We start from the raw sequence: 27,045 nt of genomic DNA on the forward strand, positions 1-27,045 counted from the left end.
ATTTAGATTAAAAATTGATTTTTGTTTTCTCCTTTTTTTTTTCTTGTACTTGACTAAATTTTGATGATCGTATATAATAGGACTACACAATTACATTTAAAAAAAATGAAAATAGTGTTTTATTAGATGAAGAAAAATTGCATAATATTAAGAACCTTGGAATTTTTGTCAAAAATGTAATGCAATACACTTATTTGGTTAGCAGTTTTGAGTAAGTAATTTAATACTGTATACTTATTTGTTTCTGGAATTTTTAAAATTTGAATGTTTAAATAGCTAAAAACTGATTTCTACTTAAACTCAGAATTAATTCTTTTAATGTGAAAACAAAGAATGGATTTGGTGATGAACTTGTATTTTACATGCTTCAAACAATATTGCCATAGAGAGTGAATTTCCAACATCAGTTCCTTTGTAAAATTAAAAAAAAAAAAAAAAAAAAGTAAGATTAAAAGCTTATTGAGAATATTTACTACAAGTGTCCACTCCTTTGGTGGACATTATTGGGATAAAATGTATCATTTCTTTTATACGTTCTACTCTATTGATAATTATAACCGTATTTTTAAAAACTATTTTTGTTTCTTTGTTTAGAAAACTTTCTTCAAATGAATTGAAAATCTCCTTTAAAGAAGCCTTAAGTCATTTTTGCAGTCTTACACAAATAGAGGATGATATAAGTAAAAGTATTCAGCAGCATATTTCAGTACTCTTGAAATCTAATCCAGACAGTTTGGTGTGGAAAGACATGGCTGTGCATCTATTTAAAAAGTGAAAAGTATCCCTATAAGATTTATTTTTATTATATATTTATTTTTTCTATTAAGAACTTTAGCACAACATTTTAAGAATTACCCGAAAAGTTGTCTAATTGTTACTGAAAAATATAAATAAATGTTTTAATTATGTAATATCTATTAACGGGTTTTGTTCATTTAATGAAAATATAATTTTGCTATTATTGTGTCACGAATTTTGAGTACATATATTTAAAAGCTTTATTGCTTCACTAATTGTATAATTGATTTTGTATTTGAAGTATTGATGTTTTAAATTTACCTATATCAGCTTTTCAAAATCATAGCTTAAATATTGTTTTTACTCATTGTAAATTTATTTATTGTTACGCACAACCTTATTTAATGATATTCTGAGAATAAAGTGATGATGGTTTAATATTTATTTATTGTGAATAATGTTTATTTTGTAAGCTGTGAAAAAATTCATTTTGATTATTTTTAATAGATTGTTCGATTATTTTTCTTTAATTTATGAAGTGTTATCAAATTTTTGGAAATAATGATTAATTGCTAGAAATGTTTTTATTTTATTTATATTTTGCGGCCAAAGAGTGTAGCATTTTGTACACATAAAAAAAATAGTCACAGATTTTCTAGATTTTTAAATTTTTACTCACTGGGCATTTATATAGGAATAAATGTCTTTCATTGTAATGGATTTCTTTCATGTGAAAAATGGTTCCATAATGTTCTGTAATTCATGCTGGGGTAGCTCAAGTTTGCTTAATGACTTCTTTTTAATATAAATTTTGAATATCTTCTGACATAGGGTGAGTAGCGTTTTAAAAAAGTGCCTACAGTTGATTATTTTCGAATTTCCTTTCTTAAAGGTGCTTTTTCATGGGGTGATTTAAAAAGTGCTTAACTTTCCCTTTTCCAAAATGAGATATTTTCTCTTTATGTCGATTTTTGCCACAAATTATACAAAAAGCGTGGCTTTCTCATAGTTCTATTTAACATTTCTCAATTCATTCAACCACAATCCATTTCGAAGTGCCTTCGATCCGTACCATATGAAAACACCAATCATTTTACATGTTTGATTAAATATTTGCTAAAATGCATTTTTGCTCTTATACCCTGTTTCCACTAGCCCAAGTAAATCCAGATTAAAGCGTAATCTAGATTTCAGTTGGTCACGTGATGGATTAAGTCTGAGTGAACTGGATTACAGTTGATCTAGTTTGAGAAACTAGATTAGAGCGCGCAAATCGAGATTCGTCTTCGAAAATGGAAACAAATATGGATAAGCAAAAGAAAATATCTTGGACAGATAGTGAGACGGAGTTATTAATCAATTTGTGGAAGACACACCACAATGACTTGCTGAAGGCAAAAAGAAATAAAACTGTTTACGAAAGAATAAGCAACGACATGAAATTTTATTCTTTCAATAAATCATCAGTAGCTATTCAACTAAAGTTGAAGTATGTAGTAGTTGAGTGTAGATGGTCCAAAGCAGTCAACGATCGCAAACTACCCTCAAAATTTGCATCTTCCTTTATTTCATTTATTTTAAAGATGAAGATTATTGAGAATTTTAATTCTATATTCTGTTGCAAGTTGGGGGAAAAAAACCATTAACCTATTTGAAAAACCAGTTAGAACACATACATTTACGTGTGTTGTGAAATGAAGTGCAGTGAGGAAAGTGTTGGCAATGCGCGCCTCTGCGCTTGGCGTCAGATTTTGTCATTCAATGTTATGATTCCGTCGGAGAAGCAGCTCTGACCAAGGAGCTGTTTGTTTTGTTGAATAAATGTTCGTTTTGTATTTAGAAGGCCTATGTGTCACTTTTATTTCCAATGCACCCAGCATCTGGTCGATGCAGCCCATGAACGATCTGGAATTTCTCCTTCGGTTTCTTACAACGTGTTTTTTATGAACTGAGTATGATCATTAATAATAATGTTCATTGGTACTTGTTTTCCCTGGGTACCGGGATGAAAACAAAGCCAAACTGTTGACTTAAAATAGTTGTCCTCTAATAATTACTTAAAGTAACAATTTATCAGAAAATGGTTACCATGTTCAATTATGTGCAAGAACAGTTCTATAGCAAACTGCAAGTTTATGTTGCTATTTATCTAGCCTGCAGTGAAAAGCAACATGTTTCTATTCATTTAGTTAATATTTTTGTAAAACGTGCTTTCATAAATAATTTTTATTTAAAAATATATTCAATAACTGAATAGTTAAAATATTTTTTATATTCTTAAAAGACAGCTATTAATTAAAAAGATAGAATGAGCCACTAAATATTAAGTTAATTTAAAATTATGTAAAAGTTGCTTTAGTAGGGAATAATATAAAAACTATTTCCCAAAAACAAGTTGCTTTATCTCCAAATCGATGTCCTAGTAAATGTTTGCACGTTGTGAATGTACATACATATAGATTAAAATTATGTATCAGGAATAAAAAAGAATTTTTATTGGTAAGCATACACTAATTATGATGTATGTATGAATAGGAATTCTTTTTTTGTTGACAAATTTAGCTATTTTCACTGATTTTTAACAATCAATCAACTCGATAAAAGACATTTTTAATTAAAGTTATGTAATGAATCTTTAATTAGAAAAAGTAATAAAAATAAACATTTAAAATATAAACATAACAAAAAACATCATTCATTATTTTCATAAAAATATGCAGCCATAGCATCTCTTACTAGTTTAGGCTGATTTTTGTTATTGCCCATAACACAGGTTGTACTGTTGCTATGCAATACAACATCTTTTTTCCAATCTGGATTAAAATAATCCCCAAACTGTTCACATAAATTGTTCAAAATGCAAGCTGCATGCACAACTGGTACAGCATTGTCTATTCTGGTCTCCAGCAACTTTAAAATTCTGAATCGAGCTTTCAACCTTCCAAAAGCATTTTCAACAATTGCCCGTCCTCTTGATAAAGAAGAATTGTATTTTTTCAATATGTCGGGCATTGCTGAATGTTCCGCATAAGGCTTTTGTAAAGTTTCCAAAAGTGGAAAGGCAGAATCCCCAAGAAACCACAGTGCGACTGAACACCCTTTGATTGTTTCAGATAATTTGAACAGCAAAGGATTTTCAGTCAGATAATTGTAGAACGCAGAATTCTGTAATACAAAAGCGTCATTGTTCCGTCCAGGAGACCCAATATTCACGTACGTAAATTCATAATTGTGATTCACAACAGCTATCAGCACGATACTATAAAATGACTTGTAAATATAGTAGCTCGTAGCATGCATTTTCGGTGGCTGGATCTTAATGTGGGTTCCGTCAATAGCCCCCAAGCACTGTGGAAAACCCCAGCGATCCTTAAATGCATCTCTGGCCTCTATCAATTCTTCTTCGATTGATGGAAGATGAATTAGATCACCACATTCCTCCACAAAAACTTTACAAAATTCAAGGGTAATTTTGCAAACAATGCTTTTGCAACTGTTCTATATTCTGCAGATGAACTTGAAGCATACAAAGCAATGGCAATTCGCTTTTCTTTACGAATAGCCTTCCGGAATTTTGTATCCTTTCTGTCAAGGACGCATAGCTTTTCGCACAAGAACTGATACGTTCTTTTGCTGATCCTGAAGTTTTCTCTCCACTGGCTGTCAGACATTGGAGGAACAAAATCTTGCCAAAAGTAACTGTGTCTTTCTAAAGTCCACACAGAATGCCTCCTTAAACAAATGGATGCACTTAAGATTAAAAACAAGCGCAACACTTTGTTTCGCTCTCTTCTTCTCTGCTGAAGTAAATTTAGTAGAAGCTGCTGATTCTGCTGTAGCAGAACTAAACTGACTTCTAAGGACTCCATCCAAAATTAAAACATTTTAGATGAAGAAAGTAAGATAATAAAAAAAGTAGTGTTAAAATATGTAGTAAAGTAATTAAGCAGTAATAGAAATGAAAATTAAAAATTCGGTTTTAAAGAACAGCAAAGCAGTCAAATGGTTATATGAAAAAATTAAAATCGAAGATAATGCAATAAAATATGTTATTTTAAAAATGTAAAACAGAGAAACAAGAAAAAATCAATGAAAATATTAGTTCTGAAAAGAACTGTTTTTTTAAAGATAATGAATGATGGAGGAATAAATTAAATAGCAACAGGCAACTCAGGATATAATGGATGTAAGTAGGGTTTCAGTTTCGAAGTCTTTTTTGCCACACTTGTAACAAGCTTTTAGCTTACTTTGCTCAACATGAATGATCTAAATAATCTAGGTACCAGATGCAATCGTTAGTTTAATCTAGTTTCGAGAGTACATAAGTGGAAACGCTCTTTTGACGATCGGATTTCGTGTAATCTAGATTACTGGCAATCCAGATTATCTACAGCTAGTGGAAACAGGGTCTTAGGAATAATAAAAAAATGATGGTGTTCCAAACTTTACTATAGAACAGATAGATTGTGTATTTATATACCTTACAAAACATTTTCATATTTAAAAATAGTATAACTTACAAACAACAATCTTTTATGGTACTGTACTAATGTGATTGGTGTAAAAAGGTTGCCACCATTTGAAGTCATCAATAAAGTAATTATTCAAAAATGTATAAATCAGAAACAGTGACAAACTACAGAAATGTGTAATTACAATTAAGAAAACAATTCATAGTTCTTAGACATTATTTATTGATTTAAAAACAAAATATAAAAAATTCTCTGTTATCGCTGTTTTTTTAATTTTTTTTTTTTTTTTTAAATATCCTTCCCTCAGATTTGTAATGATATCAAGATTTCCAAAGAAATAAAAATCAGTCAGTCTAGGGTAGTCAGAATTAATCTGTTAAACCATATGATCGACTGTTGTATGACTGCTTAAAAATTGTTGTTTTACAATGACTTGCAAAAAAATAATCTTGATTATGGTCAATTGAATTGAAATTATAGCTAGTTTTGGATGAAAAAAAATTTCTAAGTTACTCCAGGAAATAAAATTAATGCTAATAACTGGTTGCTATTATTCAGAAATGATGTTCAAGGGTTTATTCCAATGTATATGCTATGAATGAGATTTAGTTTCGTAAACACATGTTGAAAATTAGACAGTTGCCATTGTTTAGAAATTGTTGTTAAAGAGAGTTTAAATTTTATAATGAATGTTTAAATTTCTTCTGAAAAAAAAATTAATTGAAAACCAGATATTTTCTAAAAAACTATTGGATTAATTTATCCCCAAAATTTATATGCCTAAACTTCTACTTTCATGAATGTTTTTATTGAGCTCATCGATAATAAATATTCACTGAATAAATACAAAACATGTTTATATTTGCAAACTCTGCGGCTGAATAGTGGGGCTTTGGGATCTCATGACGAAAATTCATTGTTCTATCCCTGGACCGGACATGGTTGACTCACCCTTTCAGTGGGTCGATAAAATGACTTTGCCAAGCTTGCGTGGGGACTAAACACTGAGGATTTCGCGTTCAGCTCACCACCCAATTGGCTAACCTGTATAATATACGTGAACGCCGTTCGTGGAAAATTTTTCACCATCCCGGAATTTTTTTAATTATTACTAAAAAGGAAAAAAAATCCGCCTTGTTAAGGAAAGTTTCTTTTTTGAATTCCATAGGAAAGAAAGGATTCCTTTTCATGCTCTTCCCTGCCAACGCAAGCGCAGTTTAAAGTTACATTAGATAGATATAGATCTAAATTTAGATATAGATCTCTAATATAGATATCTTCAGTAGAACTGGAGCTAAGAGCCTCTAAATAGTGTCAATTTAATTTTAACCATCCTGTATTTACATTAAAAATAATGATTCCACTTTCTTTCAGTTTATTTGTATATTCTTTATAATATAAAATAAATATTATACACATTTTTGGATGTAAAAAATTTGTCTATTTTTAAGATTAGAGTTGTACATACTTTACACTAAGAAATAATAAAATATTTTTATAGATTTATGAGTTTTTATTGTTATTTTGATGAGCATGAGATTATTGGAAATGTAAAATTAGTCTTCAAAATCACTGAAAATTAGAATTTCCTTATTTTTTGCATTTTTTCAGCATTTTGACTTCATGTATGTGATTTAAGACATCCTTCTTAGTAATAATTCCAGTTAGTTTTCTGAAATAAAAAGGAGAAATTTAAAAATTTTTATTAATAAATTCTTCAATGATAATAAAATAAATAAAAAATTTTTCTATATCCATTTGTTTTTTTATTAAATTTTTTTCTTTAATAAAATAATTATAATTTTTTTAAAGATAAATATGCTAACAGTAAAAATAAACTTGATTTTTTTTTGTCTTGAAGCACTGATCTGCAAAACAAAATCTATATCTCAAAAAATAAAAAAATTTTAGTTAAATAAACTGTTAGTACCAAATTTCCTTTATAAGCTCCATGTTATTGAATGAGAAAGTGTGTATCTGAGAAATATCTGCTGAACAGTTTTGCCCAAGAGTTCAATGCTTGAAGAACATAAAAGCGTTGTAAGGGGCTTAGGGAGGCGCCTGCCTTCTCAATAAGAATCGAGAACTTCAGAATTCTAAACTTCCAAAAAGTTATTATTTATTTATTAAAAAAACCCAGTTATTTATTTATTAAGAGGTAATTTAACAAAACGATTTTAGCAAGATTAATACTAAAAGAAAACACAAATATTTTTAATTCTAAATAGATAAAACTTCTTTGAAAAAAACGCGCTAAAAAGCAGCAGAAATTTCAAAAAATTTCCTTTATTTTAGCAAGATTAAATTACGTTATGAACTATATAATATTACATTTCTAACACCACTATTTTAATTAAACAAAATTTAAGAGCTATTACGTTAAAGATTTTTTAGTGTGGTACTAATTTAATTTTGTATCATAGGATTTTAATACAGCGCGTCAAAAAAACTAAAACGAACCATCTTGAATTACTTTTGATCTAATAATCGGATCTTTACGCTTTTGGACTCCTTCCTATGGTTTAAGGGGGTTACTTCAAATATGTTAATTAATTACTGCAGAAGATGTTTTAAGTTACAAAATAAGACCAAAAAAAAAAAACGTACTGTCCCTTAATAAACATACCTTTTTTTTTTGACGGATTCAGATTTCTAGTTCCCAAAATATAAGAGGTGCCGCAAAGTGAGAAATATGGTCCCAATGGTTTGGTCTGGAGAGCGCTCCTAAGTTTGGACCTCTTAATGTTAATTTTACTTTTTGTGCATTCCATTATATCTAGTGATCTTTTTAAGCGAATCGAACAACGTTGCACACAATTATAAAATTCGTTTATCCAAAGATAATCCCAGGCGAAAAATCACTTTAAGTAAATATTTATCATTTTATTTAAGAATGATCAAAAAATGTTAATTTAAAAAATAATTACCCATTTTCCGTGACTAAAATTTGACGGAGACCTAATTTGCAGAACATTTCAATTACTGTCTCCATTGGAGTTAGTACTGTAACTGTAATTGGAGCCTGTAAAAATATAATATTTAAAATGTAATTTATTTTGAAAATACAAAACTTTATAAATTTTACCTTTTGTGTTTATTATTAATTTAAGTAAGAATACTTACCATATCAACTATTTTATTCAGATTTAGGGAAAATGGAGATTTTGATGTTTCATATGCTTTTTGACCAAAGTCAACAGTTGTTCTCCCATTCACTTGTTTATTCTTTTTCTTGTGTTCTATATAAAAATGAAAGACTGCAGTTTATTTTGTCTTCTAAAGTTTTTTAAAGCAAAGCTGGATGTATTATGGACCTTACTTAGACTATATTTTATATTCATAATTCCATTATAAAAAATTTTAAATATTGATCTTTCCAGGATGTGCCATTGTTAATTATTTTGAGAAGAAATCATTTGACTCAAAAAATATTTCAAAATTTGGAGATTTGTATACTCTTCTTTAAATTTTGAAATATTTTTTAGATTTTAATTTAGATTTATTATATGATTATTTTTTTGAGTAAGAGATGTCTCATTATGTACCCCATTTCTCATGATGAATTGAACAAAGGAGTAATTGAACCTTAAAAATATGGCTTCTTTATAATTCGATATCTCAGAAACTATTGGATCGATTTCGCTGAATTTATGTACTTTGCCATGTAAAATTACATTCTTTAAAGTGATGTAAAAATTTTATACATTGAAATTCATATGTTTTCGACCATTATTAAACAATATAATAATAAATATTTACTAAAAGTTATGTTAGAATAGAATTATTTTTGGATAAATGCGTTTCATAGTTGGGTGCAAAAAGTTCTAAATTTGCTTAAAAAGTTCTCGAGATATGGCAAAATACGTTAAAAATAAAATTAACATTAAAGGATTTAAACTTTGGATCGCTCTCCTGACCAAACTATGGGGACCATATTTCCCAGATTGTGACTACCTCTTCAAGATCAGAAAACTGAATCTGTAAAAAAAAGTATGTTTATTCATTGAAAGTGCGTTTTTGTGTCTGATTTCGTAACTTAAAATGTCGTTTGTTCTAATTAATTAGCCTCGTTGAGATCACCCCCTCGAATCATTAAGATTAAGTTCTAGAACATGAAGATCCGTTTTTTTTTAAATTTTTTTATTTGGCGCACTGTACTTATATAAAAGGTGATAAAACCAATTGTTTTATCCCCCGAACATGTCACAATGGAAACTTTCAATTGTTTCTATTTGTCAGTGAATTAAGCAAAACAAAAGAGAGCATTTAAATATTTACGTTCATTGAAATAATTGTTTTGGATACGACACAAAATTGTAAAATATTCATTCTCAGCGAAGTACAAAAATGTAAAAAAAAAAAAAAAGAAGAAAGAATGTATTTCTAAAATCATTATAACTCAAGATTATGATTTATAGCATTAAAAATACTTAAGAAAAATATAATGTGTACGAATAACTAAATATCCAAATAGTACAATTTATCTGGAATTCTATGTTTTTTCTAAACATTCTTAAGCTGTCCTTTTTTTTGTTGTTGTTGAAAGAATGAAAAATCAATTAACATGAAATATGCTGTGTCAGTTTTTTTAAAACTTTTTAAGAAAAATTAATTTTATGACAAATTCAATGATGATGTTACTCTTGTAATGCCATTTGTAACCGAAAAAATATATGTTCATCCCGAAAATTATTTGTTCCACCAACATGTTCAATCTCTTTAAAAGTTTGCATTCCCATTAATACTTTGATACAATACTTTATATATTTTTTGATACAATACTTAATATTAATACTTTGATATTAATACTTTGTACTATCTCTGATTTTGACTTACCTATTGTTAAACAGAGATCTCTTCTCAAGACGAAACCAATTAAATATGGAAGCTCCTGCGAGAAAATAATCGGAAACCCATTGTGTGACGTGTTTCTTAAAATGTCTTCTAAAAATTAAAACAAAAGTATTCTTAGAATGAAAATCGTATAATCCTTATTTATTTCTTACACTCTGTAAAATAAATAGATTAATATTTAAATTTATTAGGTCGTCTGCAGTTTTTCTGATTTTTGAGTTTTGCCCTATTTTTTGAAAGTTTAACATAATTGATGTTTTTAGTATTAAATAAGTGCTATTAAATTTAAGGACAAACTAAATATTTTGTAACTTCGAACAGATTTATTATAAAAAAAAATTAAATTATAGTGAATTACATAATTTTATAGATAGCTGAAACAGCTAATGGAATTTATTGTTATCAAATGCTTTTTTTCATTCATTAACATCAATAATCTGCAAAACTTCTTTCAAATTGTATTTTATTGGGTTAAATGACTAATGCATTACTTAATATATAAATGTAGAAATATGTAAAAATGTACATGTTAAATATTAAGCAGCATACATAGCAAACTTGACCCCCAGACACATACTCTGGCTGTTGAAATGAGTACCGGTGCATTATGCTGAGTTTGAAGGTAGGTCTCAAGTTTGATGTCATTATGATAAACTATCAAACATATCTATTTTGTGTTTTCGATCTGACTCATATTTCTTAAGGCCATTTTAAATAATTTGTAACCCATTTCTCATTTTGCAGTTATCACGCAAGCTGTTAAAATTCTTCTAGTTCAAATGAGGAATTTTTTCTGGAAAATTCAAATCTGTAATAAAAAACTGGAGCTTCTATTTAATATTTAAATAAATCCGCACCCCCAGGCTGTAGTGTCAAATTTGGTATCAATGAATGTGTGTTGTATATTTAAATCGAAATATTTAATTTCCGCATTCTTAAATTTTTGACCTCATGCAGAGTTCTCGAAGTATTTATCTATTTCAATAATTTTCAGTCACCCTATGATTTAGTTGTTTAATGTATTATCGTGCATTAGTTGTGATATATATTGAATGTTGCAATTATTTTACGTTTTACATTTCCCCTTTTTCCTCTCTGTAGAGGGCAAATCTCGGAATTAAAATTTTTAATTTCTGACTAGCTAGAGACCACAAATTTTAACTGAAAGGCTGTGCCGAATGACAATTAAAGTTTTAATTTTTTCCGAACAGCAATAAGATGAATTCATCGGTGATCGAAATTTGAAACACTTTCAGATTTTATCAAGAGTGCTCAAATTTAGACTGGAGCTCTGTGCCGGATGACAAATTTTTTTTTTTAAATCGCTTCTCGACTGCTACCAGCAGAATTTATCATTAGTGGAAATTTTAATCTCTCCCTGTAGCTGGAACAACTGTAACTTTGTGAAAACTAACGATAAAAATTCCAATCGTTTCCTTAGCACTTTACTTCATTAATTAATCTATTATTCGCGATCGATCGCAACGCTCGAATGCGCCATCTGGGGAGATGACTGATTCCATACCTTGACTCTTCCCCGTTGTATAGGAATGTACTACGATATTTTTCCCTTTCTTAATATTTTTCGTATTTACTTGTCAAAAATATTTTTTTAAATTACCACGACGTTTTCTTTTAGTGTGGATTTTCAGTGTAGTTTTTAGTTATATATAGTTTCCTAAATTAAAAGTATCTAATCTACTTGAAAATCAAGACAGATAGTAACGGTTTTCCTTCTCTTAAGACTCTCCACACGCTAATGGTGAAAGCATGCGAAGTGTTGCCATAGGTCAGGGCTAAAGAGAATAGAAAGGCTAGTTCACTCCTCTCTTAGAGATGAAGCTACGATTTCCCTCCTCATGACGTCACTGTGTCCACAGATCTCGAAGATCGCAAGCAAAGATATTATGATAACTTTGCAACTTTCTCTTTGTAAAAATAAGTTAGACATTTTCTGGTTATTAGCTTTCAAACTTAACGTAATTAACACTTTATTTCCGTTCATAAACATGGTTCAAAAAAACTTTCTTGGCCATTATATTAAAAAAATACCATTTTAAACTTATAAAAATATTTTACTAGTTGGCGAAAATGACACTATAAATACTTTATTTTAAGAAGTTCTGTTTTAACTTTAATTATTAAGAAAAATTAAAGCATATATTGGCACTTTTTTATCTACATATTCTGTTATAACAATAAGTTGAGTTAAATTTAGAATCCCTAATTTTTAAATATGCCGTTAAAATCAATTTGTTTATACTTAATCATTAGGAAACATCAACCTTATACGCTAATTACTAAAACAAAATAATAATTTAGGTTCATAATGACATTAGAAATTTTACAATTGCTTATAGATAGTTAAATTTACGATGATATAATTTATAGATATTTAAATTTAAGAGAATATAATTTTTAAAGAAATCATAAATATTTAGAATAACTACATTAAAAATATGTTATGAAATTAGGAGAATTTCAACTACATACTATATATTTTATTTACATTTTAATTTTCTTTGACTTTATCTATTTTTTAATTTTTTTCTCCTGCGTTTCTTTTTGAAGTAACGAGGCGGTTTCTATTTAGATAATGAATTTTTATAAAAGTTCTTAGCGATAGAATAAACGTATTGCTGTTTTATATTAACTGTGTCATTTCGGAATCCATTCTTTACATAGTTGTTCATTTACTTTAAGGTACACGTTTTTCCTTTTGTTTTTTTTATCAGAATTTTTGCAAGTTGCAATCGCGCAAACTGGCATTTCGATAATAGTTTTAAATTCTTGTAAATTCACTGCAAAAACTGAGGAAAGTCATTATAGAAAATAACAAATGTCTTAGAATATCTCTCAAAAAGAAATACTCCAATATTAGTTAGAGCTAGTAAGGCCGAACGCTCCGTTCTTGAAGTAAAAGTGCGAGCTTTGCGCCAAAGTGACGTCACTAGAGAAAATCGGAGGATTGGCGTGGCGAGAGTTTCTTCAATCGAGTGAACCAGCCCTTCTATTCTCTTTAGCCCTGGTCATAGGTACAGACTTCTGCTCTACGCCTCCTGTAGCCCATTTCGATCGCCAATTTGCGATTTCAAAGCTCGAATACGCCAACTGGGTAAAAGACCGGTTCCATGTTTTGACCCCCTTCCCTCTTTTTAGTTGTACGGAAATGTACTAGGATATTTTCCATTTTCATAATGTTTCTAGTATTTAATTATCACAAATATTTTCTAATATTTCCACAATGCTTTCTTCAAGAACTATGTTTATTTTCAGTTCCATATAGTTTAATAACTTAAGAGTTTTGAAAATTAAGACAGAAACTAAAGTACTTCCTTCACCCCTGACTCTCCACACGCTATGGTGAAAGCATGTGAAGTGTTGTCATAGGTTGAGAGTTTTGCTCTGCACCACCCGTAGTCCATTTCGATCGCCATAGCTGGAGAGCTCGAATTTCGACTGCAGTTCTTGCCGGATGACAAAAATAGGAAAAATTCGATCGTTTTCTGACCAGTATTGTACAGCCGTGTCATGAAATAAATGTTTCAATAGCGCGGCTTCTTAGACAGAATTTATTGCCATTTTATCGTCCTTCGAAATTTCGACTACTTTCCGACATAAGCTAACACACAAAACTAAAATGAAATTTAAAAAAAAGAACAAAAAGAGATTACTAAAAAATACGCTGATCGAATGGACAAAAAACACTTTCCTGTACTCGTTGTAAATAGACTATAGTTTGTCTTAAATAAGAACTCCTTTAGCCATTCGTCTGGACCCGTGGCGGTGACTATATGGTAACGATATATAACTATTTCAAGTAGGGGTGTGGGGTCTGCTAGAGAAAGGGAATCTTTTTCTTCAGTCTATTGTGTTAGCCCTAGAATGAAGAGAAGCTACCCTCCCAGAAATGCACTATTCTTGTTTCCATAACAGCAGACGGCCTCAGACTTAGGGGTGGGGGGAGTTCTTACCGTAGACAAACTATAGGTGCCCCGAGGTTTCGCGATTTACGTTTTAGTAAGGACGCTGGACTACTGTGGTAATGAAGAAGGGAAATCGTATAACCTTGATACGCTATTCTTCTAAAAAAGAGCATAATAAATTTTTATCACAGTTTTATCAAGTTCTCCGTTTATCGTTTTAGTTCTCTTAAAAAGGTGGCATTAAAAAATATAAGTATTTTAATTTTATAATTATGCTTTAGATTGAAATTTGAAATTAATCTAAACTCAAGCTTAAAGCTTTGAATTTTCATGTTTAGAAAAAAAAAAAGAAATGATTGTAGTTACCTATTTCGTATAAAGTCATTCCTTTTTGACTAAAACAAACTAGCTGGCTTCTAATCCTACAACAATATATATATATATACGATCATTATTTGTTTGTAATGAACTAATACAACATAGTAAATTATTTTATATGCATTCCTAAATTATAATTTATATTTTTTTAAAAAATCATTTGATACTTTAGTAGATAGTTTATTTATATTTTTTCAAGCTTACTATTATCAACTAATGACTTAAAACTGTATATCATTGAATATAGCAGCATATAAAGATGTAATTTAATATCGAAAGAATCGGAAGAAAAAAAAAATTTCAACTAATGTGCAATGCGCCAAAGAAAAAAAATAACAGATTAACTTTAGATGGAATAATCGGATCTTCACGTTTTAGGACTCAATCTTAATGACTCGAGGGAGTGACTTCAAATATGCTAATTGATTACTGCAGACGATATTTTAAGTTACGAAATTGGTGACAAAAATGTACTTTTTCTGAATAAACATAATTTTTTTTTTTTTTTTTAACAGATTTGCATTTCTTATCTCTAAAATATAGAAGGTAGCCGCAATCTGGGAAATATGGTCCCAATTTTTTTTTTTGGTCAGGAGAGTGTTCTAAAGTTTGGACCAAAGTTTGTTAATTTTACTTCTTGCGTTTTCGCTATATCTCGAGAACTTTTTAAGCGAATTGAAAAATTTTGAACACAATTATGAAATTTGTTTATCCGAAGATAAATCCATGCAAAAAATGACTTTTGGTACATATTTATTATTTCATTTAATAATGGAAGGGACAATTTTGTATTGTAAGGCGCACAATTTTTTGCATCATTTTAAAAAATATAATTTTACTTGGCAAAATATAAAGTTTGAGCAAAATCAATCGAATAGCTCATGAGAAATTGAATTTTAAATATCTGCATTTTTAGAAATTCAATTTCTCATGAACTATTCGACCGATTTTGCGTAAATATCTCCTTTTGCCATGTAAAATTACGTTCCTTAAAACGATGCAAAATATTGTGTACCGTACAATTCAAAATATTTTCGTACTTTATTAAATAAAATACTAAAAGTCATTTTTTACAGCGAATTATCTTTGGATAAACGATTTTATAACTGTGTGCAAAAATGTAAGCTAAAAAGCTCTCGAGGTACAGCGAAATAAGCAAAAAAATTAACTTTAAGAGGTTCAAACTTTGAAGCGTTCTCCTAACAAACTATTAGGACAGTATTTCCCAGATTGCGGCTATATATTGGAGATCAAAAATCCAAATGCGTCAAAAAAAAGGTATATTTATTCAGAGAAAGTACGTTTTTACGTCTGATTTCTTAACTAAAACTATTGTCTGCTCTTCTTAATTGGATGACGTGAATCTAGAACGTGAAGATTCGATCATTAGATCAAATACTTAGGTTGGCCCAGTTTTTTTTTTTTTTTTGTTTTTGCGCACTGTACTCTGCAATTCAAAAAACGAAACATATTCTTAACTTTTGATCTAGTAATCGGATTTTTATATATGAAGATTTAATCTTAATGGTTCGAGGGATTGACCTGAGAAAAATATTCCAATTAGTAAGAGCAGGTGAAATATTACGTAACAAAGTCGGACCCCAAAGCCTTTTTCTGAATAAACTTTTCAACAAATTCGAATTTTCGACCTTCAAATTAGGGTGGAGTTTCAATGTTTTTTAAAAATTATTACTCCGAAACCATTCGGCTAATTTCGTTCAATGCTTTTATTTTCTTATTTAAAACTACAGAATTTAAACTGTGTAAATATTTGTATATCATTAAAAAAATTCTTTTTGTCATAGCTAAATTTAAATAAAAAATAATTATTATTAAGTAACATGTTTCATATGCTTTATTTTTGTGCAAACGCGTTTTTAACTTGCATAAAGTCTGAAACATATGAAGATCATCGAAATACGTACATAATTTAAGATAATATTTACCATGGAATACAATAATATTCAAGAACTTCAACTTTTGACCGCTGTCCTGTGTAAACTATTGTTGCCAAGTTTTTCAGACTAGGGCGAATCCTAACATTTTAAAGGATAAAAACTCGAACCCGTCGAAGAGAAGGTATGAAGAAAAATTACATTTTTGGGTCAGATTTTTAAACTTGTAAGAGTACCCGTTCTTATGAATTGGTATTTCAGATTATCCTCTCGAACTACCAAGATTGCATCTTAGTAAGGGAAAGTTCTATCATTAGATCAAAAGTTATTCATGTGTTCCGCCGATATATTTAAATTCCCCTACATTTAGAAATCAATCTCTTCCCGAATATAACTCAAGTTAATTTTCAATATATGATTGGGAAATATAGTTTATGTAGGCTGTACTATTATATTGGATAGTGACAATTTAACTTTTATGACGTTATATCGTAAAAGAAATTTTATTGATAACTAGATATTTTGTCTACTGAAAGCTATTATCAATGTGGTGTGTTTTGTAGTACACCATTTTAATTTTTCGTAAGACTCATTGAATTTCAATTTCCGTAAATTCTCCTTTCTCGAGGGCATTTTGATTTAAAACTTTTGAGCAGTCAAAACTTTCTGCAGTGTTGTCGCAGGATAAAAAAAAACTTTTTGTTCTCAAAATGTTTATTTTGAAATGAACTTTCTAACTATGCATCCTCTTTCTTAGTTGGAATTTCAAAGTTGAAGGACTCTCTAGCCCAAGGCAAGGATTTTTTTTAACCCTATGAAATCCCTGTGAATTAAATTAACATTGGTTTACGTGGTTTTCTGGTTAGCTGTATGCGAAAAAAAATCAGTTACTCAAACTTGGTGACTATTTGTTTTAAACTGCTTTGTTCTTATTGGCTTTATCGTTTCGTTTGAAAAAAAAGTTTTTTATTATTATTTAAATGGAGAAAAATACAAGCTGTACTTTTAGAACTTTAATATTTATTTTTAGAACATTTCTCAAAAATGTCTCAACATTCGGAGTCCTTCAACTAGAAAAAAAAATGCTATCAAAATCTAAAAATCAATTACTGGAATCAATTAGAGTAAATGCGGGTTTGAATTATAGTAAATTCATATGATGAAAATGAAAGTTATTTGAATTTTCCACGAAACAACTTTCCATTTTTCACATCAAATAAACTTATTGGGGATTTAAATCAAAACAATATTTAAATTGACTAGGATAATAATTCGTTAATGTCTGATGTTTTCTACCTCACTTCGATATTAATTCGTTTTTTTCAACGCTTAATCATCCAAACGTTATGACCCTATTTTTGACTAGTTTTCTTAGAGTATAAAAGTTATTGATTACGAAGCCCCTATACACGAAGAGAATTATTATGTTTCAATGTCTACTAATTAAAATTCATTTTAAGATTTATTAATTTTAGTTAGATACTTTAAATCAATGTTTTTCAACCCAATTTACACCATAGACCAGTAAAACTTTTGAGTGTTTTGTCGAGGACTGGTAAGGTACTATTGGCTTAAGTTTTACTTATACGAAATCGTGGCATTTGAAATATTTTCTGATTTCATTTTTTATCATTAAATAACATACTCTCCACAATGAAGAACTATCTAAGAATAAACTTTTCTAAATATAAATAAAATTTATATGAATTCTAATAAAGTATAAATTTTTCTATTCTAATAACAATATAGCGAAACCAAAACCATGTGTAGGTAGCAATATAATGCAAGTAAATATGAAACAAATAAAAAGGAAATAATAGACATTTAAAATATAAATAACTGAATTTAAAGCAATTGCTGTTGCTATTTGCTGCTGACTAACATGTCAATTTCAGGTGTCAAACCTAGTTACACGAACACATACAGTAGGGGCAAAATGAAATCGATTTCAATGTTTTATTTCATAACCAAATTCACACTCATAACATAAATTTAGTTTTACTTTAATAAGTTGAAGAAAAAGGCAATAAAATCTTAACAGTAGCTTATGGAGTTAAAATCACGTGATTTAACAAAATATCGTATTAATGTCTAATCTGATATACATTTAGCTACCGATGCAAAAAAAATCGGATTTATGTTTATTTTTTCTTATTCTTCAGTAATAAGTAGGGAAAAAGAGGTCTTTGTTCGATATTAAATAACAAAAAGGTAACAGTGCTTGTTGACCTGTTAATAGAGCTTGCGACTCGGTTCGTGGACAAGGGTTGAGAAACAATTCTTGAAATATTTTTTATTTCAACATGATTGTGAAAATAATATCTAACAGAACAGTAATTCCCAAAAGAAATCCTTGGATTCCGTAGAAGATTCACTAATGCACTGAGAGAATTTTTTTTTTATTTTTATAATTCTTAAAATCAGTAATTAAATTATTATCCTTCACATTTGTATAACTATTCTTCATGTTTTTAACAGATCTTTTACGAAAATTATAATTCAGCATACTTTGTTCATTTTCAGCTTATGCATACACTAAAAACGAATTCAAAATTAGACTAGATACTGTTTGAAACCTGTGAATTTAAGTGTCTGACATTAAACCTAATTTAAGACTATTATTGATAAAACGATAAAAACAATTCATTCTTCATATTAAATATTTGAAGACTAACCAGCAATCTTTCTTTGCTTAGTAGATTCTCAGCTGCTTTAATATACTTTATTTATAAAGTCGGTGTTCAGCCAAAAATTTCTCAATCATTTAGGGTTCCGTATCGAAACAAAAATTGGGAAATGCTGCTCAAAAACCGTGACTGTAATTTACAAATTCAAAGGAATGAGTTAATAATTGTTTTTACCACATTCCTCGAACAAGATCAACAGCTTTCGTAGATTCTTTAAAAGATTTCTTGTTATCCAAAAATGGGTAGTGGTTGAACTGTATATGAGCATCATATCTAATGAATTGTGATAAGAAATATTCATTAACGAGCATTAAACAATCAAAAGTATAAATTCCTTTTATGATTTAGACAAACATAGAAAAAGATACATCCCTTCCTTGTCCATTGCGTCTCCAACCCATTTGCTCACAACAACAGTGGCCATAACTGGAACAATATAATCGACACTTCCGGTCAACTCAAACATGATAACGACCAAAGATACTAAAAAAGATTTTCAAGTAAATATATATAAATTATAAAAAATTTATTTGCTTTTTATTTGTTAACTAGTTGTAAATGCATATGTTATAGGTCAAATCTGAATTTTGGCATTCTATACAAAATGAAAGTATAAAATTTATACCAAAGGAAATTCTTTGAAATAAAATTAGATTTAAACAAAAACAACGTTTTAAGTACACCTTCATCAGTAAGATAAAAGTTTTATCCAACTGATGAAAGTGTAGCATTGTGATATCCAAACTCTTATAGGTCAAAACGAAATACCTGACACAATTGTTCACCTTCATCAATGTGATAAAACTTTCATCTTACTAATGAAGGCGCAGCATTGTGATAATGGTGAGCAATCGCAATAGATAAGTTTCAAATACGCAAATCACAAATGAATGGCAATTTTTTTATTTAAAACATATACGAGTCTTGGTGTCACAATGGTACACTTTTATCAATAGGATAAAATTCCTATCCAACTGATGAAGGTGTACCATTGTGACATCAAAACTCGTACAGTTCTACTATTTGTGATTTTAAAATGTTGTTTTTGATGAAATTTAAACTTTAAAAATTTAACACATTGCCTAAGCAATGTATACAGGACCAAATGGTAAATCGGCAATCACCGGTTTTTACATTTTTAATTTAAATAATGTACCTGTCATTCTCGTTACACCTGCCAAGCAAGATGCAGCTCCAATCATTGCGTATAAACTAGGTGCCATGCAGTTTTCATTTGAAGCACATGCAGTATGGAATGGCCACACATGCTTATACCTCCTGTATAAATAAAATCAAGATTTCAAAAAGCTATGTATCTCAGTAAACAATATTTAAAATGAAAAAGAAAACAAAAAGTCTGAACCATTACGGAAGAATGAATTATTGATAAATTATTAGATAAAATAAAGTATTTAAACTCTACATTTGTATAAAGTGTGTTAAAAAGAAAATAATTTTTTTCGGCTGACTTAAAAAAAAAAGAAGCGTAGAATGCCATCCACTATGAAAGACATGGGAGGAAATTTTGGTGATTATTAAAAATAATACTAAACTGTTTATATATGCTGTTGTTTGTTGGACTTGTCATTCAGCACAGACCTTTAGTTTAAACATAAGCACTATAGCCATTTGGTCAGTGATCGAAACTTTATTGACTATAAACTTTTCGGGTGATAATATGGTGATAAATTCTATTTTTAGCAGTAAAAAAAAAGTTTGAAAAAAAAAAGAAGAGCGATTGAAACATGTCATCATTCTTTTCAGAGTTCCTTTTCAAGTTTGAGTACAATAACTAGTTACAGAGGGGACAAAATTTTGATTCACGGTAGATTGCGTTTGGTGATAAATTCTGCTTGAAGCGGTTAGAAAACATTGCAATTTATATTGTTGTGAAGATACAGAGCTCAAGATGAGATTTCAGTGCTATTTAGTCAAAAAATGGTTAGAACTCGGGTAATAATCTATTTGGCAATAAAAAGGTGATACATTGTGAGTGATCAGGAAACGATTGCTACAACGAGCATCGTTATTCGGAACGAAGCTACAGGGAAGATTTTAGTGCTATAGCTAATTGGAAAGTAGTCGAAATTTCGGTCGCAAGATTCCACCCTCAAAGACACAAGAGTGAGTTAATAAAAAAGTAATAATAAACGATCATATTAATAAAAATACATAATAATAAAAAAAATAATGATAAAAGAAACACGTGTAAGCTTGTTTCATGACACCGACAGCAAAAACATTGTCAGATCCATAAGAACAGAAAAAAAATATCTTATATGAAAAAAAAACTATAAACAAAAAAAAAATTCAAAGCAATCATTTTAATACAGTAAGACAATTAATTTATTAAACAAATATTTAGAAGACACAGTTTTTATGAATAAATTCAGACTCTTTAACAAGTGGATGTGTAAGACAGACCTTTCATCAAATAAATTAGATCACAAATTGCACTATATTTTAAACAGCTCAAATAAAAGTACTAACATTATTTCAAAAGTTGTTTTTCCTTTTATTTATATCCATAATTACGCGATAAATCCTTTCTCATATTTTATTTAAATAATTATTAATTATCCTATTTTAATTTTATCAGAATACGAAGTATTAATTTGTAAGATTTTTGATAATTGCAGTTTTCTCCATTTGGTATTTTATACATAGCTCTTTTTTTAGTTCTTTTATCAATGCAAAGTTAATGTTTGAAATTTATTTTGGTCATTACGATAGTAATATCCTAATAATTTGTGCCAAGATTATTTTTTCCCTTTTGCTTAATGACGTTAAATTATCCCTAATTGATAGCAGGAAATGTAATTTGCATTTATTAGGTTTTTTGTTTTTCTGCCAATGAAGAATATGAAAAAGTTAATAATCAATTTTTTTTATGATATATATCTGCAGCTAGTAAAGAAGTAAGCTATTGCTTCAAATAATACGCTAAATAAGTTTCCTTTTATAAGATTGTTATTTCCCCGGACTAAATATTGTCGCAAATCATGATTTACAAAACTTGACTTTAAGAGTATTCAAACTAAATTGGAGAATATAGAAAGAATTAAAATTTCGATATTATTGTAAAAGTACATAAATATAACTTTTTATATACCGATTAATTCGTTTAAAAACTATTGCTGAAAACTGATACTAGACCGTCGAACATTTCGTAGAATACGGAGATAAGGTTGTTATTAAGTTTTTTTCTTACTTTTTTTAAAGAAAGAATTGATGAAGATATGCTAAATGGATTAAACAAAGCCCGTAGCACTTACGCTAGTCTCTATAAATTCTGGAGAAACAAAAACATAACAAATTCAACAAAAATTAGAATTTTCAATACTTGTGTTAAATTTGTCTTACTATACATATCTGAGACATGGCACTGCAATAAAAATAACGTGAAAAGATTTAAAGTATTTATTAACAACTGCTTAAGAAGAATACTGCGTATAAAGTGGTTTCATAAAATTTGCAATACAGAAATTCTTAGAAAAGCAAAACAGAAACCGATTGATATGAAAATAAAAAAAAACCGTAAATGGTAGTGGATTGATCATGCTCAACGTTATCCTGAAAAATTTAGAGCAAAACAAGTTTTCGATTGGAACCCTAAGGCAATAGAAAGAGAGGAAGACCTAAAAATACTTGGCGCAGAACGATTTTAAACGAATTGAAAACATGAAAGACATGGAGAAGGGTCACAAATAGAGTGTGATGATAGAAGTCCCTATGCTCCAATTCGAAGTAAAGAAGAATAGGGTATAAAAATAACAGTATGCAGAACAAAATAGTGTCGCTAATCATGATTTACAAAATTAGACTTTAAGAATATTCAAATTTAATTGGAGAATGCAATAAGAATTAATATTTCGATATTATTTTAAAAGTATATAAATATAACTTTTTATAATTCAATTTATTTTTTTAAAAATCATCGCTGTAAAACCAAACTCTTTACAAAATACGAAGATAATATTATATTTCGTTTTTATGTTTTTTTTAATAGTTTTGCACATTTAAATAAGATTTTTTCCTTGTAAAGATACTTAATAATTTAAGAAAATTTAATTATAAATTACCTAAATTATAAATCCCCTAAAATTAAATACTTGAAAAAAGACCATTCTGTTCATAAAATATGTAATTATCATAATTTTATGTAAGACCATTTAGTTAAGTTAAAGCGTTACTCGTATTGTTGTTGTTTCTAGTGTCACTGGCCAGTAAGCCTACTTGGTGAAACCAAGCGAATTTATGGCAGCGGGTGAGTTTCTTGTTTTTAAGAGGTGCCATCATCTATGGCCAAGAATACGACTTCAGCCACACACACATCTCTGCCCATTTATACGGCAGACTCATTCATACATTCATTCATTCTTCGTAATTATGACCCGCAACAGAGAGCCATCAATCTCCAATTCAGTATTCCCAGAGGTATGATTTGTTATGGGAACATGAAGGATTTTGTGAACAGATAGTTTTAACGTGCACTAGTCACCATTTACTACACAGATAGTATTCAGTAGGAGGGGGTTGGATTCACGACCTCTTGGACATGGGCCCAACACCCTACCAACCAAGGTTTCCTCGCCCCTAAGCTCTCCTATTTTTGATTCTCAAAATATAGCTGCAATCCAGGAAATATGGTTCCGATATCTTGAGAATAATTGCGAACAATTATAAAATTTATTTATCTAATGATAATTCAATACAAAAAATAAATTTTAGTAAATATTTATTATTTTTTATTACTTTACTTAAAAATAGTCCTAAGAATTTTGAATCATAAGGTATGCAAATTTTTACACCATTTTAGGGTACATAGTTTTACATGGCAAAATACAAAATTTGAGTAAAATCGGTTGAATAGTTCCTGAGAAATTGAACTTTAACTATACGATTTCTTGAAATTCCATTTCTCAGGAGCTATTCGAGCGAATTACTCAAATTTTTTATTTTGCATGTAAATTTACGTACGTTAAAATGATGTAAAGAATTGCATACCTTTCAATTGAAATTGTTTTAGATTATTAAATAAAATAATAAAAAGTAATAAAGATTTATTAAAACTTAATTTTTGCATGTCTTTGGATAAACGAACTTATAATGGAGTTCAAAAATTGTTCAATTCTTTAAAAATTCTCTAAATATGGCGAAAACAGCAAAAATGAAAATGAGCAGCATAAAGGGGTCGAAACTTTGGATGGCTCTTCTGACCAAACTATTTATTTATATATTTTGGAAGATGAGAAGTTTAAATCCGTCGAAAAAAGGTACGTTTAATCATAGAAAGTACGTTTTTGTGACAGATTTGGTAACTTAAAATACCGTCTGCACTAATTAATTAGCATATTTGAGATTAATCAATCCCTTGAACCTTTAAGATTGAGTCCTAGAACGTGATCATTAAATTAAAAGTTATTGAGCGTTGTCCGTTTTTTTTTGACGCGTTGTACATTAGTTAGAAATCTTTTTTTTCATTTATTTTTTAATTCTTTCGATATTAAATTCCATCTCTATATGCTGCTGTATTCAATTATATGCAGTTTTAAGTCATTAGCTGATAACAGTAAGCTCGAAAAAACATAAATTATCCACCAAAGTATCAAACGATTTTTTTTAAAAATAAATTATAATTTAGAATGCAGGTTTCTAACTAAAATAATTTACTATACAGTAGTTCATCAAGAACAAATAAATTTTTTATGCTAAATTAAATGAGATAAATTTCAACTTGATAGTATTAATAGTTTCGAAGTTATAAGGGTTAAGTGCAATTCAGAAATAGTATTATTTTATATAAAATGATAAAACCATTTCCACTTTTGATTTATTTTCCTTTTCAATTTGTGGTTTATCTTATACGATAAAGAGAGAAAAATACAGAGGAAACAATACCTCATTTGCCTGTCTAGTAATGTAGGATGGGTAAATAAATGATAGTACAAAATTGAACCTTTTGTACGCAGAACCCTTACGATGTGAAATATTTGATTCGAATTTTATCTTATCCAAATCAGCATGCAAAATTATAACGAAAAATGCATCTTACATGTTCAGATAGCCACTAAATAGCGAAGTAAAAATTGCACGCATATCAAAAATATTACTTTTTAAACAAAAAAAATCACTTGCAATTTTAGAATTATTTGTTCTATTGACTTGTTAATAGTCTCTGTTAATTCAAAGTGAAAAAGTACACGTTGAATAATGCATCACTTGTCTTAAAATCAATACCAAATGCGTAAAAAAAAATACAAACACAAACTTTTACTTTTTTTTACGTAAAATGCTTAAAACTTCCAAACTATTAGTTATCGGGATTGGTCTCATTCGATTCAATGTGGAAAATAAATGCTTTGATAACTGTTATGAAAATAATTATTAATGTCTTTGAAAACTTATAAAATGCATGAGTATCAAGTAACGTTATTGTTGAGAAACGTATGGTAAAAACAAACGCGTAAAAAATGTTCTATAAAAAGTATTAACTTTAAAAGTGAAACCTAAACTCAACTCGGTGTACTTTTATATATATTTTGCGTTGTATTAATGTTTTGCCTGTCGACGAATCTGCATTTCGTTTGTCCACTGCGGCAAACACTAACAAAGCCCCTCACTTGATGGTCTAGAGAAAATGCTGTTCACCCTTTTCAAATCACCCCTCATTTCCGTCAAAAATGGAGGAAGAGTACAAAGAAGAGTAGGGGAGTTTTTAGGTATCCCTTATAAAAACATAAAAGCTTTTTATGAAAAAAAGTAGGCATTAATTTTTCAGAAGAAAAGTTCTAGCTTTATTAAACTCTTAAAAATTAACAAAATCGCTTTCTTTTATTTCAATTTGAAGAAGGCAACGTATCAAAATGTTGGAATTGCAAGAAGCTTAAAAAGAATCTATTTTTTTTTTTACAGAACGAAATTTTCGAGGTTGCCATTCATTTTGAATTGTTTTTTTTTTTTTTTTAATGGCGGGCACTTGGAGCTATTGTCCATTGGCCACAGAAAGTGCCAGAACTGCTAATTCTCTTTTCGTTACCCAGTGGGCACCTGAGGCAAAGCCACGGCGGTGGAACAGCGTCGCCCACGTCACACTACCACAACCCGTTTATAGGGCGGGTCACATTCACACACAAAGGAGAAAGGACATAGAACACAGATAGAGAGAAAGAAACATCCATGCCTTGCCCGGGATTCGAACCCAGAACCTTTCTGATGCAAGGACAGTTCCCTGCCCCCTACACAGACTGGTCGGCCATTCTGAATTGTGGCTTGTTAGAATGAAGTTAAATGGCCATACATGTTTTGTCTGTGGTTCGATTTCGGTGCATTGAATTTTAAGTTTGAAAGAAAATAGTGGGCGAAAAATGGTTGACAGAAAAAGTTAAAAATAAACATGTAACTGTAAATGGGTAAGGTGTCTTGAAATTTAAATGTAAAAGCGTGTTACTGATCGATTTAAATGAAATATCTTTTAAGTGAATTAAATAAGTAATTATGCCAAATGTTGGATTCACGAAAAAAAAAGATTCTTCCAATTAAAGCTACGAGATTCTTCTAAAAAGATATTAGTAAGAAAGTGACAGGTTAAGATGATTGATATCCATCAAATGTCTCATAACTAGGTACTTTTTTCTTTTTTTTTCTTCACGTTTTCATTCTCCTTTTCTTTGTAATGCTCCAGTAAGAAGGTGAGTTGATGAGGACTTTATTAGTTTTGAAGACAAAATGAATAATATTCTACTTTAATTATGCTAATGAGTTGAACAGATTAAAGATATTATAAATATGTTCGACGTTATTAGTTTTTGTGTAAATTATTCAAAAATGTAATTTAATTAGTTAATATACAACCCTCATACTTATCGTCAAACTAATGCTATTTTGATTTTTAAAAAAATATACAACATTAGTAAAATTATGTAAATTGCTAGGGGTAAAGAGAATATAAATAAGAGTCAGAGCTGGCTCCTGACCAATAAGACGAAAATTAAAGAGGAAAAAAAAGTAACGAAAAAAAGTATTAAAGAGGAAAAACTATCACAAGCATTTATAGTTAAAATATGAAATTATATTTGATGGTTTTTAACGATTC

General features: G+C 29.2%; 2 protein-coding genes across 6 annotated transcripts in view; one reads left to right on the forward strand and one right to left on the reverse strand.

Annotated features, from left to right (window-relative positions):
• Nucleotides 1-6,717, forward strand: part of LOC139424922 (uncharacterized) — a 46,743-nt gene extending 40,026 nt beyond the window's left edge. For all 3 annotated transcript variants that reach the window (XM_087156769.1, XM_071177055.2, XM_071177056.2), the window contains one exon: nt 595-6,717. In XM_087156769.1, the coding sequence (XP_087012895.1) occupies nt 595-775 (181 nt within the window). In that variant the 3' untranslated portion in view covers nt 776-6,717. The remainder of the gene's footprint in view (nt 1-594) is intronic.
• The window catches only part of LOC107439695 (H(+)/Cl(-) exchange transporter 5), a 57,523-nt gene continuing 37,046 nt past the window's right edge, over nt 6,569-27,045 (reverse strand). For 2 of the 3 annotated variants that reach the window (XM_043045190.3, XM_043045189.3), the window contains 8 exons: nt 20,107-20,228; nt 19,319-19,433; nt 19,125-19,223; nt 14,357-14,412; nt 10,047-10,154; nt 8,334-8,449; nt 8,138-8,232; nt 6,569-6,882 (listed from right to left, as the gene is read on the reverse strand). In XM_043045190.3, coding sequence (XP_042901124.1) covers nt 6,801-6,882; nt 8,138-8,232; nt 8,334-8,449; nt 10,047-10,154; nt 14,357-14,412; nt 19,125-19,223; nt 19,319-19,433; nt 20,107-20,228 — 793 coding nt within the window. In that variant the 3' untranslated portion in view covers nt 6,569-6,800. The remainder of the gene's footprint in view (nt 6,883-8,137; nt 8,233-8,333; nt 8,450-10,046; nt 10,155-14,356; nt 14,413-19,124; nt 19,224-19,318; nt 19,434-20,106; nt 20,229-27,045) is intronic. The other variant, XM_071177054.2, reaches the window with a different exon arrangement.

Source organism: Parasteatoda tepidariorum, chromosome 2, assembly GCF_982258835.1.
Source record: "Parasteatoda tepidariorum strain Cologne lab strain chromosome 2, Ptep-v5.0, whole genome shotgun sequence".
NCBI lineage: Eukaryota > Metazoa > Arthropoda > Arachnida > Araneae > Theridiidae > Parasteatoda > Parasteatoda tepidariorum.